The sequence below is a fragment of the Pelodiscus sinensis genome, chromosome 2, assembly GCF_052426305.1.
Source record: "Pelodiscus sinensis isolate ZL-2025 chromosome 2, ASM5242630v1, whole genome shotgun sequence".
In the NCBI taxonomy this organism is placed as follows: Eukaryota; Metazoa; Chordata; order Testudines; family Trionychidae; genus Pelodiscus; species Pelodiscus sinensis.
In genome coordinates, this window is record NC_143053.1 from 88,986,841 (window position 1) to 89,000,191 (window position 13,351).

The 13,351-nt window shown below is 43.5% G+C and overlaps 1 protein-coding gene across 1 annotated transcript in view; it reads left to right on the forward strand.

Moving 5' to 3' along the window:
- Positions 1 to 506: 506 nt before the first annotated feature.
- The window catches only part of IMPA2 (inositol monophosphatase 2), a 36,121-nt gene continuing 23,276 nt past the window's right edge, over positions 507 to 13,351 (forward strand). Inside the window, exons 1-2 of the mRNA XM_006117489.5 lie at positions 507 to 870; positions 6,983 to 7,116. Of these exons, the coding sequence (XP_006117551.1) occupies positions 769 to 870; positions 6,983 to 7,116 (236 nt within the window). The 5' untranslated portion in view covers positions 507 to 768. The remainder of the gene's footprint in view (positions 871 to 6,982; positions 7,117 to 13,351) is intronic.

Below are 13,351 nucleotides of genomic sequence, written 5' to 3' on the forward strand. Positions count from 1 at the left end.
TCAGTGGGATGTTAATCCTTCCCTGTAACTAGAAGAGCGAGCGGTGCCGTTCGAGCCTGTCTTCATGCTGCACAAAAGAGTGAGATTAAGTACAGCTCGCAAGGTTTACGGGCCAGTGGGAAGATCAAAGCGAGGAACCACCGTGACTTGCTCTCCCGCCACATCCTGCTGTTCACAGCAGCATTGAGTCACCGCTACTGAGCAGCTTACCTCCTCAGCAGCCCCTGTCGCTAAAATTAGCGGCCTGCAGGCTCTGAGCAGCAGCTGCAGCCCTCTCCCATCGCTCTGCCCAGTGCTAGCGTCAGATGCTTGGCCCTCCTGCCCCCGCCCGCCTTCCGCAGGCCGTGTGGGCAGGCACACGCTGTCATTCATTGCAGAGAGGCGGTGCAGGGGGAAAGAGTGACAGGCACAGCCCTCCCTCTGTGCACTGGGGAGAGAAGGAAAGGGGAAGAGACGAGAGAGGAGGAGAGAAACAGGAAAGGCCGGGGGGCGGGGGAACGAGCCAGCAGCAGCAGCAGCAGCACAACTGACACCCTGCATCTGGAAGCAGCAGCCTGCGGCAGCTGGGAGGAACCTCCCCATGCGCCCCCCCCCCTCCCGCTACAGCAGCGGCCGGGGAGAAGCCAGGGAAGTTCACGGGCAGATCGGATCGGTGCGGGAGGGGAGGGGGAAGCTGGAACACTGCCCCCCCCCACTTTTGCGCCTTGGCAGTGAGAGTGACACGGAGCCCCGGGAGCTGCCGGAGAAGAGGCGGCAGGAGGCGCCGCGATGAAGCCCTGCGAAGAGGAGGGGCTGGGGGCCGCGGCCGGAGGGGACCCCTGGAAGGAGTGCATGGAGGTGGCGGTGCAGCTGGCGCTCCGGGCTGGGCAGGTTAGCAGCAGCACGAGCCCACGCTGAGATACTTCTGTACTGTGCCTCGGTCTCCTCCCCTGCCCCTGCTCGCTCTGCCTGCCCCGGTGGCGGCTCGGGGACCCGGCTAGAGAGAACCTTTCCTCCCCCCGCACCCAGGCTGGCCCTTGCCCTTCTGGAGGGTCAGTCCCTTCCTCCTTGCAGGGAAAGCAGGGTCCGCGCTACCTAGCAGGAGAGAGCCGCAGTCCGTAGAGAGTTTTCAGCGGCTCTCTCCCTATTACCCCCCCCCATAAATGCCCCTCCCCGAGGAAAGGGAAGGGCTAATGATGCTGCCGGAGCGGCAAGCTCAGTTCCCCGGTGCGCACTACACCCGTGTGCGGACCTGTTGGTGCCTGCGGTGTTAGTGAGGGCGGGCGGGGGAAGGCACCGGCCGGGGGAAGAGTTGCAGCAGCGATCTCTGGAGGGGAGGGGATTAGCGTCAGAGCCAACTGGGTCAGGTCAAACGCGGCGACAAAGCTGCCTTAGCCAGATCCCCGCAGCGCCCCTGCTTCCCATTACCAATGGCATGTTGTGCACGCGGGCCAAACAATCACACCAAGTCGCTGTTAAAAACCCAAGATTTTTGCAAAGCACATTGGGCGACGGATGCTTTTGTTGAGCTAGAGACCTGCCAGTGCATGCTGCACATAGGAGAATTTTCAGCATGGTGTTGAATACCAATGAAGGGGTTTGCGTTTGTAGAAGCAGAGCATAGGTGATATTTTTAGCAAACGTGTAGCAATGCGGCCTTTCGTCTTTCCTTATGTTTTGTTTTTTGGAGGCGTTAGCAGCCTGAATGACAAATACTCAAGTCAGCAATAATTATCTTTTAGATGAATGGCATTATCATACCGGTTTGAGGAAATTGAGAATGCAGTAATTAAGTATTGTCTTAGTATGGCATTTCAGAGACATTCTACCATAGGAGTGTTTGCTTCACATTGCATAATTCAGAAAGAATAAAAAAATAGCCCATAGGTAAGGAAGGGGTGTTTTTTTTAAATAATTCTAATTAGCAGTATGGAAAAAAAGGCTCCAAGGCACCCTCCAGAAGCAGACATATTTTATGGCTGGGCGCATTTTTTATATTTAAAAATAAGATGAGTATGATTTGCCAAAGTAAATATGTTTTAATATATTTTCTTTCTTAGTAAGAAAAAAGCATTTTCATATGTATTCAGACCTGCTGATGGGGGTGTGTGTGTCAAAGGTTGCAGTTGCTTCAGGACCCAGTGATTCCAAGGAGCCTGGGGCTCCTGACCACTGCCAGCTCTACCGCAACAGCAGCCAGAGGCCCCAGCCCTTTAAATCGATGCCATAGCATTGCACTGAGCACTGGAGGCAGCTCTTAGGGCTGCCTGAGGAGGTGGGGGTACCACGTTGCGTGCTCCGGGCATTCTGAGGGCTGCAGGGAAGGGTATGACACTGAGGGCTGGCTGCTCCTGGCCCTGCCCATTCCAGCTGAGTTGCCACCCCTTCTGGAGGTACAGAGCCAGGCCCCCCCATACCTTAGCCAGAGGCCCTGGAGGCTGCATGTATTACTGTAATATTATTAATATATATAGCTAATTAATAATGACACAGATGTAACTGGCCCCATCTCCTCACATGTTTGATATTTCAACAGTACTGGATAATATAGGTCTGATCTACTCTTATTAGCGGGGATATGATAGAAGTCTATAAAATCATGACTGGGATGGAAAAAGTGAACAAGGAAAAGTTATTTATTTATTCCCACAATATAAGAACTAGGGGTCACCAAATTAAATTAATAGGCAGCAGATTTAAAACAAACAAAAGGAATTTTTTTTTCACTCAGCACATAGTCAGCCTGTGGAACTCTTTGCCAGAGGATGCGGTGAAGACTAGGACTTTAACAGGGTTCAAAAAAGAGCTAGATAGATTCATGAAGGTTAGGTGTATCAATGGCTGTTAGCCAAGACAGGTAGGAATGGTGTCCCTAGTCTCTTTTTGTTTGGAAATGGATGACAGGAGAGGGGTCACGTGAGGATTACCTGTTGTGTTCCCTCTCTCTGGGGCATCTGGTATTGGCCACTGTTGGCAGACAGGATACTGAGCGAGATGGACCTTTGCCCTGACCCAGTATGGCCATTCTTATGTTCATTTATGCTGTGCGTTCCCAGAGCCTGTGTGTAACTGAAGGTTAACCAATGAGCCCAGATTCATTGGTTAACCGTGTACACGGTTACGCTTTCATATCCCCAGTGTAAACTAGCCCTAGACATGAGGTCCTGAGAAGAAAATTAGGCAATGGATATGTCTAGCATGCTAATGTTTCCATTATGTTTTTAAACTGTGATAGAAGAAAGGTGCTAGAGAATTAGGTGAGAAATCCGGACAGAACTCCCATTGCGTTTGGCAGGGCCAGGATTTCATCTTACATTGTTTTGTTCTTCTGTGACATTGTTAAGATATTTAGTAAAACCTAGGCAGGGATGATTTTAAAGAACAATTTTGTTTTGAGATATTACACTTTTCCCACCATTGGGGATTTAGGATTTAATTGCGCCCTTAAGGTGCAGCCCATTGAGGGGGCGGGGGAGAGGGGATCCAGAGCCACACTCCGGGAGACACAATCCCTCCTAGAACTGAAAGGTATGACAGGCAAGTGCATACCATGCACTTGGGAGGGCAGAGCATGATTCCCTCTCCACAGCCCGTCTGCGCTACTGTCTGGTATGGAAAGAGATGGAGCCATGGCCTTGCCTTTTCTCCATTCCCTTTAGGTGGCTTGCTAGGAGATACTAGTAAGGAACAGTCTCTGTCATCCTCTGCAATGTCACCATGATTATGTCACACTCTTGCATCTTCACTTCTCTCTGCGCTTTGTGCAGTCACACAAGGGCCATTTACAATCCACCTCTTAGTTGTGTGATGATGTGTCAATATGTCCTTGTCTAAATTACTGAGCTGTTAGATCAGCAACTAGGTATTATCTGTCCTTCCATATAAAAATAAACAATGATAAAATATGGACGAACTGTAATCTAATGAGGATGATTAGAGTTATACAGTATTTTTATAGCAAACATATAATTGCTTAGCTTGGTTGCCAGTTTGATTACACAATACCAATGGGGGATGAGCTATTTTTATTTCATTGACACTTTTTGTGGTTCCTGATTGCACTTATCTATCAGCTCTTATAATGCTGAAAGACGCTTTTACATAACTCCAACACCTAATTTGGAAGACCAGCCAAATGCATTAGAAGATTATATTTAGCCATTTAAAATGTATTATATCAAGTGTTCTGTAAGGGTTCAAATTTAATGGGATTATGTTGTACATACTCTGTATTTTTTCACCATTTGGCCAGATTCTAATACTCTTACCCAAGCTTGAAGCACTTCACTCCTCAAGCAGTCTCACTGATTTCAGTGGACTAGTGCAAGGTACTATTCAACATTAGAATCTGACCCATTAAGAGATACTTGATAAGCTTCATTTATAAAGAACAAATGCTGTTTTGTTTATAATGCCAAAAAGGGTAATCACAGTAAACTAGTTTCTGACTTGGATTTCAGATGCAAGAGAGTGAGATGAAGTAAGAACTACTCTCTTTAGGAATTTATGCAGCCCACACAGATCTTCAATCTGTCCATATAAGAGGGACAAAGGGATAGGCAAAAAACTAGGAGAACCTAGGCCACAAACCCCAACCCCTGACCGGAGTTTTTTGAGCCTGTACAGATGGAGTAGTAGTTTGCTGTTGGCACATGCCAAGAGAAAAGGGAATTCAGGAAAAGAACTGAGACTCATAGGTATGTCGCTAAGTCAGAATGCCTCGTAGGGCAGACCAGTTTTTGTATTACTTCCTCAGTCTAGCTCTGAGCCAAGGAAAAAAATTAATGTGTAATAACATCACATAAATGAGACCTCTTAATTCAAGTAAATGCTTTCTGACTGTTTGGGGACATCATGATAGTCAATTTAGGCCCTAATCCTGCAAATACTTATCCATAAAGGTAACTTTATACATGTAAGTGTGAGCCTATTGATTGTGGAATTAATTACATGTTCAGAATTACCCAGATGTAAAGTTTTTACAAGATCAGGGCCTTAATATAATGTACATATAAAGCACTAAAGTTACTTCTACACTGCATGGCTATTTTGGGACCCCAGAGGTATCCTGTAATAGCTACCCCACGTCTTAACAAGCAGCCCGTTATTTCAAAATATTTTTCAAAATAACGGGCATGCTGTTTCGGCATCTCAATAACCCTTGTTCCACGAGTATTAAGGGATGTCTCAAAATAGCATGTTATTTCGAAATTTGGCACTGTGCAGACGTGCCAAATTTCAAAATAAGCTATTTCGCAAGAGATTCAAAATAAGATACGCAATTTGCGCTATGCAAATTGCATATCTTATTTCGAGTTTAGGGTGTTGTGAGACGCACCCTAAGTTATCTAAAGAGGTTCAATTCCATTAAGAAAATGGGGTGGCACGTAAGGAAATAAAGGCACTTGGTGGAGTAAACGTTTAGCCATGTATTAATACAAAAATGTTTGTGTGGCATCTTCAAAGCCAAAAAATATAATTTCAAACTCTTTTGTGAACTAGGAAAATAAGTATAACTCAATTTACAGCTGGTGAAACAGAGACATATATGTAGTGGGACTTTTCTAGAGTCACATACCAACTCATGGTCCAGATTATCTAAGATCAATCACTGCAACAGTTGAGAGTGAAACCCTTCATATGTAATATGTTTTCCCATGATAAACAAGTGGTAGAAATGTAATTGGAATTTAGAATTTGCTGCTTTCCAGTTTCATACATAGTAGTGTGAAACAAATTGGCATTTGAACATAAATAGCTTTTCCTTAGGTAAGTTTAAAAATACTTTAGCACCACAGAGTTTTTGTTGGAGGATTTAAAAGAAACGTGCCTCACTCACGAGGAGGCTGTGTTTGAAATATGGGTTTGATGTTGGTTTTATGTTATATAATTATGTACAAATCAAGCAATTATGTTAATTTGTCTTTACTATCACTGACTGTTTTAACTTCTTAAGTACTTCATAATTGTTTTGTGTTAAAAAAAATAAATTAGCTATCCCTTCAAGAGAAACATTCTCATCATGCCTTGTTTTATAGTGTCTTGCCATTTGGAATAAACAGGCCAAGATTTAAAAAACAAACAAACAACGGAGTCCAAAGTTAGACTTCTAAGTCCATATTTAGGCACCTGAATAAGTGGCCACCTTATTTAGAAATATACTAAGTATCCAGCAATTATGACCAGCTCATAGTGCTAAGGATTTTTTTTTAAACCAGGCCATCTATGTGGTTTAGGACCCTACTGCTACATCCCCATATTTGAAAATCATGGCTTAAATCTGATAGAAGTTTCTTTTCAGAGCCAAGCTACTATGGTTTACATTTTCTGGGGGTGGGGAAGCAGGGCAGTGTCCTGGCCCACCCCTTCCACCTGAAGCCCCTCCACTTCTGGGGTGGCCCAGGGCCTCTTCAGAAATTTCTGAAGTGGTCCCCCTGTGTAAAATTATTGCACACCCCTGCTATAGAGTGATGCAAGGTGCTTTCTACCCTCATTGCCTCAGCAGTATTTGGCACCCCTGAACAAACAGGATGGATTTTGTGTCCCAGAACTGGATTCCTTCCTTTGCATGGTAGCACACTGATCTGTCTATGAATTTCAGGATCAGCAATGAACCTCATATGTAATGTATTTTCTTAGTGTCTAGGGCAGGAACGGGGAACCTTTTTTGCATTAGGGGGCCACTGACCCACTGAAAATCATTTGGGGGCTGCACACAAGTAAGAAGCAAAAAAAAAAAACCCCTCAAAACCCTCAGTGACGTGGCTGTCGACTGAGAAGAAGAAAGACACGCCTCACATTCCCCTCACACACCAGAGCCTGGGGGGCCCAGGCTAGTAGATACTATGTGCTCCAGCTCTGCAAGGGGGAGGGAGAGGGGGAGTGGAGCACACACCACTTCCCCATACCAATGCTGTGGGGGAGCCCTGAGCCTCAGGGTTCCCGGCCCAGGTCTAGGGAAGAAATGTTAGAAATAAAACTGATGTATATACTTTTCTTTCAGATTATTAGGAAAGCTCTTACAGAGGACAAGCGAGTGTCTACAAAAACATCTGCAGCAGACCTTGTGACAGAAACTGATAAATTTGTAGAAAATGTGATTATTTCTTCTCTGAAAGAGAAGTTTCCCTCCCACAGGTAAGTATCTCTAGAGAAATAACTGTCCAGGACTCTGTTGCCCTTGTGCAGGTTGCATATGTAAGCATAATTTAAAAAATGAATTTATAAAATTCAGTCCCTAACAACTGAATTCAGTTTTAATACCAATTAGATATCACTGTTCTCCTGTCTCCATTGTTAATAAATGTCTTAGAATCAAGCGTCATTCAGTTATCACTAAGGCCCCAGTCATGTGCGTAATTTTGTTTTACTCATATACATATGTGTGTGTACAGAATCTGGACTGAATATAGCATTGAGCTATATTTAGCTCTTCTATCATATGTTCCCAAACAGTTCTGAGGTAAAAAAGAATCAAGGGGACTCAGCTCTTTGAAGCATTAGATGCCTAGCCAATAGAAAAATAAATATACCAAGTGTTCATGGAATTTATCTACAGGTCTTAAACATAATTTAAGAAATGTGATTCCTGTTGAGCTATCTGAGGGTGTGTCTAGACTACAGGGTTTTGTCGACAAAAGTGGACTTTTGTCGACAAAACTATACTTGTGTCTACACTGCTGCTGAGTTCTGTTGACATAATGTCGACAGAACTCAGCAGTTTTGTCGACGGCTGTAAACCTCATACTACGAGGAATAACACCTTTTGTTGACAGAGTTCTGTTGACAGAAGTCGTTATTGCATCTACACTGTCCTTTGCGTCTACACTGTCATGTCAACAAAGCAACTTGCTTTGTCGACAGAACTGGTTGCAGTCTAGACGCTCTTTATCGACAGAAGCTTTGTCGACAGTATCTGTTGACAAAACTTCTGTCGACAAAAGCCTGTAGTCTAGACGTACCCTAAGAGTAACACTTATAAACAAAGGCCTTAAAATGATACATTTTAGCATATTCACTGACGGGAAATAGGCTTTATAAAACACGTCTTGGCTTGACACACACAAAATATATACTGTACAACTGATTTCCACATTTGACTTTAAAACCATTAGGGTAACATTCAGCCCTCTGCAGAGGAAGGCAATACAAGGCCTCTGTGCCACTTAAATCTACATAAATCCTCTTTGTGTACTTTACACGGTACACAGGCGTTGCACTATCCTTCTACGTACAGATGAATTTGTGTCAGATTCCAAAGAATCCAGCTAAAATGGAACATATGAAAAATCTGATCCAGTTGCTCATGTTGATGTTTAGAGTATATTTAATGCAAGAATTACTGAAAACATTTAGACTAAGTACATCTAAGTATTTGTTGTGTGATCCAAAATCATGGCAACGTTACACAATTTAAGTATACTGTATTTGGTTGCAATTCTTAGGCGGTGCTGGTATTTACAAATATATTATTCTAATAATATTCCATCAAAAGTAGTTTGCTGTGCTGTTGTCTGATCTGTAGTATATGAGTTTTCTTTAATGATCTGCTCTAGCAGGGTTTCCCAGAATTTTTCAACTGCAGAACCCCTACAGGGTCCTGAAAATTTGGTGGAGCCCTTAAAATACCAAAATAAATAGGCAAAGTTTTGAAATTATACTTTTATTTTTTGCATATTTCTTATACATTATTATTCCCCAAGACAACTATCAGAAAATTAGTAACAAAATAACAACTGCCATTAATATTTTCTGGTGAAGCCCCTGGACCCATCTCATGGAGCCCAGGGCTCCATGGAACGCACTTTGGGAAACCTTGTGCTAGAGGAAGTGTAGCATACAAGGTTCATATAAAATGAGCATAAAGTGTTAGGAATATTCAGGCTATTTAGAACAGGAACAACAGGTGCAAGGTCAACATGGACCCAGAAATAGAAGTCTCCAACACAGTGAGAGATTATTAACCCTTTATAGCCAACTTCTGCTTCAAATTTGTCCAGGCATGTTTCCTAGTTTCTGATTTCATAAGTTAACTTAGTGAATTAAGCTTTCTTTAAGATAGTTTGGTTTCTGTTTGCTTTGTTTTGACTGGGGTTTGTTTTGATCCAGATGCATATTTCAGTTACAGGATATAGTTCTCTATTGAGTAAAGGTCTTGCAACATCTGAGTAACAGTAGCCAAGTACAAGGGTAAACAGCAAAGAAAAAAATTGACTTCAGTCCAGGTTTATTTGCTCTGTCTCTTCACTAGTCTGGCTCTCAGAGGCGTCCAGCTAATATTTTTAGATTTTTTTTATTCCCCTTTTCTTATATTATTTTTGTACTGGTACTTCTTAGTTCAAAAAGGAAATCCCAGTGGTGCAATCATTACCAGAGTTGTTACTGCAATCAGAGATCCTAGTGATGTGGCAGAATGATGCAGTCAGTGCACCATTTAGTATCAAGAAGATTTCATAGAGGTAAAGGGAAATAGCGGAAATGTTTGTTAAAAACTTATTTCTGTGTTGAACATCCCGCTCCCTGCTTGGCTAGTGATGAGAGTCAGCCCATTAACCTGTGCCTCAGTTTTCATTTCTGCTTTACTCAATTCTTTAAAAAAAAAAAGAATTTCTGTACTTCGATAGGTTTCAATGAGTAGTTTCTAGATGACAGATTTTTTAAACTTTTTTTATCTTTTCATAGTAACAATATACAGAGTGAAATGGTTTAGATAAGGCACAGAATGAAAACTACTCATCATGTAGTTTTCCATTAATGAGATTATTCTTATACAAAGCAGTATCTTTCGGTCCTGTGTTATGCACTATGATGGGCTTAATTTGCTCTCACGGACGGTAATGGGATTGTTACTGGTTACTTCACTGGGTGCAGGATCATACTGATATACAAGTCTGACCTTGCACTAGTGAAGTCAATGAGATTGAACTTTGTCATTGACTCAGATGGGCATGAGATCAGGCCCCTGTACCTGTACATTTATTGTTACTGTGTAAAGTCCTTTTAAAATCAATAGTGCTAATACATTTTCAGTTTCAAAGCAGCTTTCCTACATTACAAAAGTTTTGAAAGTAAATAGTACTGGGGACTGCACCCTGCTAGTTGGCTACGCTTGCCAACCCTGGCTTTCACAGCCAGAGAACCCGATGACATCATTCTGTCACCTGGCAGAAAAAACTTTTTTTATATATAGAGAGAGACATTTAACTGGTCTTATACAGCAAACATGTTTTTGCCTTCCTTTTCCACCTCACCAGGCTTTCTTCTCTCTGTGTCCTTCCCCGTCAAAGCCCCAACGGACCTTTCTCTCCCTGCCATCACTCACTTCACTGCTCCAAGCCTCTCTCTAGCCCACCCACAAGGGCCTTAATTGTAACCATCACTTTCCCAGCCAAAGAAGACTGGAAGTGACTCACATCAGAGACTGTCATTGTCTCTCTTTTACATGGTTTACTCTCTCATACCATTAATCTGTTTCCTCCCTTTTTCTCCATAAGTGCCTCTGTCATCACTCCTTTCCAATTTCTAGGAAGCCCAAATGGGCAAGAACTGAACATGAACATTAGGTGGGAGTTAAAATATTTTGATGGGGGTGGGTAGCCAGGATTTCAAAAGTGGGTGCATAAAGTTAGGCTTCTTAAGTCCAGCTTTATCATTAAAGACACATATTTTTTTAAAATCTTGGTTCACAGATCCAGTAAACATTTTTATTATTTAATCTATTTGCACTGTGATAGCTCCCAAAAGCCCTAATGAGATTTGGGGCCCTATCATCCTGGATACAATATAAACAAGCTAAGATTTATTCTTTAAGGAAAGAAAGAAGGTGTTGTTCACTCTGACATATAGCATACCAAGTTTTAGATAGATACAGTTTGAAAAGTGGGAAGGGTGGCTACGTTGATACAGTAGTTTAACACACTAGCCTCTCAGCTCTTCTGACCTCTATTCAAATCTGGATTAGGTCCCATCCCCCACCCTCCGGTGAAAATGAGTTTTGTGGTTTTGGCCTAGTCTTAATGGACATCTGTTCATATCATAAAACCACAGTAAAATTTTCTGTTGGAATAGCAGGGAATTTGCAGGTCAGGTCTGAGCTGCATTCAGAGTGAAATTCACTCCTGTGCATATGGCCCAACCAAGAGCAATGCATTACATAAGCCTTCACATGGGACCTCAGTGGTGCATAACTCTTGGGTGATCTCCCTCCACAAGTATATACTTTGTCGTTAGAGAACTGCATGGGAGAAGAATGAGGCTGGTTCTGTCTCATAAATATAAAATCTACCACATTTCCAAGGAAGACATGTGAAATAACTGTCAAAATATAAAACACTGGATTATTGACAACAGAGCGCTTACGTTGCTTTGTATCTGACTAGAAACTTCCACTAATTTCAGTCTTTCTGCTTCCTCTATCCTAGTACTGTGTAATGTTTTGTAAGTGTCCCTTAGGAATTCATATTTTTAGTATGTGTAGCTTTTCTGTAAAGGTTTTTGAGACACTAGTGGCACGCCTTGCTCCTTCTTCCATGTCCATAGAGGGCCTCTGATGCAGCTGAGTTAATTTATATCTACTGAGCTGGGGATAGGGGAAGGATTGGGGGGAACCAAGTAGGAGCTTTTGCATCCCCTTAATGCTATGGAGACCATCTCAGGTTTGTGGATACAGCACTATGACGACCCACATTTTCTTTCCATCAGTGCAACAAGCAGTGGAGTTAACGTAATCATAGGGCAGTAGTAGCAGATACGAAGGGGCTCCATTTGTGTGTCTGTTCTTGGCTTGAGGAGGAAGTTTCTTTTGCCAACAGGCCTTTGCAGGACTGCCCCCTGTGCCAAATCGTAACTGCTTGAGTATGGTGCAAATGACAAAATGTAACTCTACCATGCTGACTCTGTGTTCAGAATTACCACTGAAATCAATAGGCATTCCACATGCAAAACACTTGCAGGTGCAGGCTCTGAGTCATGTAGGGAAGTGGCCCTCAACCTTTCCAGACTACTGTACTCCTTTCAAAAGTCTCATTTGTCTTGCTTATCCCAAAGTTTCACTTCTCTGAAAAACTACCTGCTTACAAATCAGACACGGAAATACTGCCCACTATTACTGAAAAATGGCTTATTTTCTCACTTTTTGCCATATAATTATAAAATAAATCAATTGGAATATAAAAATTGCACTTATATTTCAGTGTATAATATAGAAAGAAGTATGAACAAGTATGACATTTTAGTTTGTATTGACTTTGCTATTACTTTTCCTGTAGCGTATTGTAAAAGTAGGCAAATAGCTAGATGAATTGATGTATGCTCTGGGATAATATATACCCCTATTCGAGAACCACTGATCTAGGGAAGGGCAAAGATAACTAAGGGTGAATGGACAGATGCCAGAACTGAATGTACAATTCACAGGAAAATTAAAACAGAAATCCTATTGAAATACTGTAGACTAGAATAGGAGAGAAAATCAGCAGCTCAATCAAGAAATCAATTCCTATAAATTTTCTATTTAAAAAAAACCCAGTGAGTTACTCTGGGTTTTACAAAGGCAAAGGTTTAGTTTTGTGAACTTTTTACTTCCTGATCTATTCTGCTATTAAAAAACTGTGGTGAGAGTTTTTCTAAAGCTGCATTAGTTCATGTTAATTCACCTGCAAGGAACAGAGGATACATTTGGCAGCCTGCATTACAGGCAGTCCCCGGGTTACGTACAAAAATAGGTTTGTTCTTAAGTTGAATTTGTAGGTAAGTCGGAACTGGCTCCAGATTCATCTGTTGCCACTGAAACTGACCAGGGGCTGACTACAGGAAGCCCGAGGCAGAGTTGCTCTGCCCCCAGCTTCCTGGAATCAGCCTGATCAGTTTCATCAGCTGCTGAATCTGGAGCCTGGGACAGAACAGCTGGGGCGCTGCCAGGTAGGTTCCCACAGGACCAACCCGGCAGCACCCCAGCTGCTCTACCTGAGGTGTCCCGCAACAAAAGCCTGGTCTGCGGAGGGGGGGGGGGCGCACTAGCTGCGCCCCCTCCCCCTACCAGCAGACCAGGGAGACCCGAGCAAAGCCGCACAGGCGGAGGGACTCCACTTCCTGTGCGGCTTTGCTCCTGTCTCCCTGGGTTGCTGGGGGGAGTCCCCCCAGCACGCCAGGGAGACCCGAGCAAAGCCGCACAGGCGGAGGGACCCCGCCACCCTTGTGGCTTTGCTCCTGTCCCCCTGGTCTGCTGGGGGGGTCCAGCAAAGCCACTAGACCCCCCCCAGCAGACTAGGGACACCCGAGCAAAGCCGCCGCCTGGGCGGCTTTGCTCGTTTGCCCGGGAGCAAAGCCGCCCAGGCAGCGGGACCCCCGCTGCCTGGGCGGCTTTGCTCCTGTC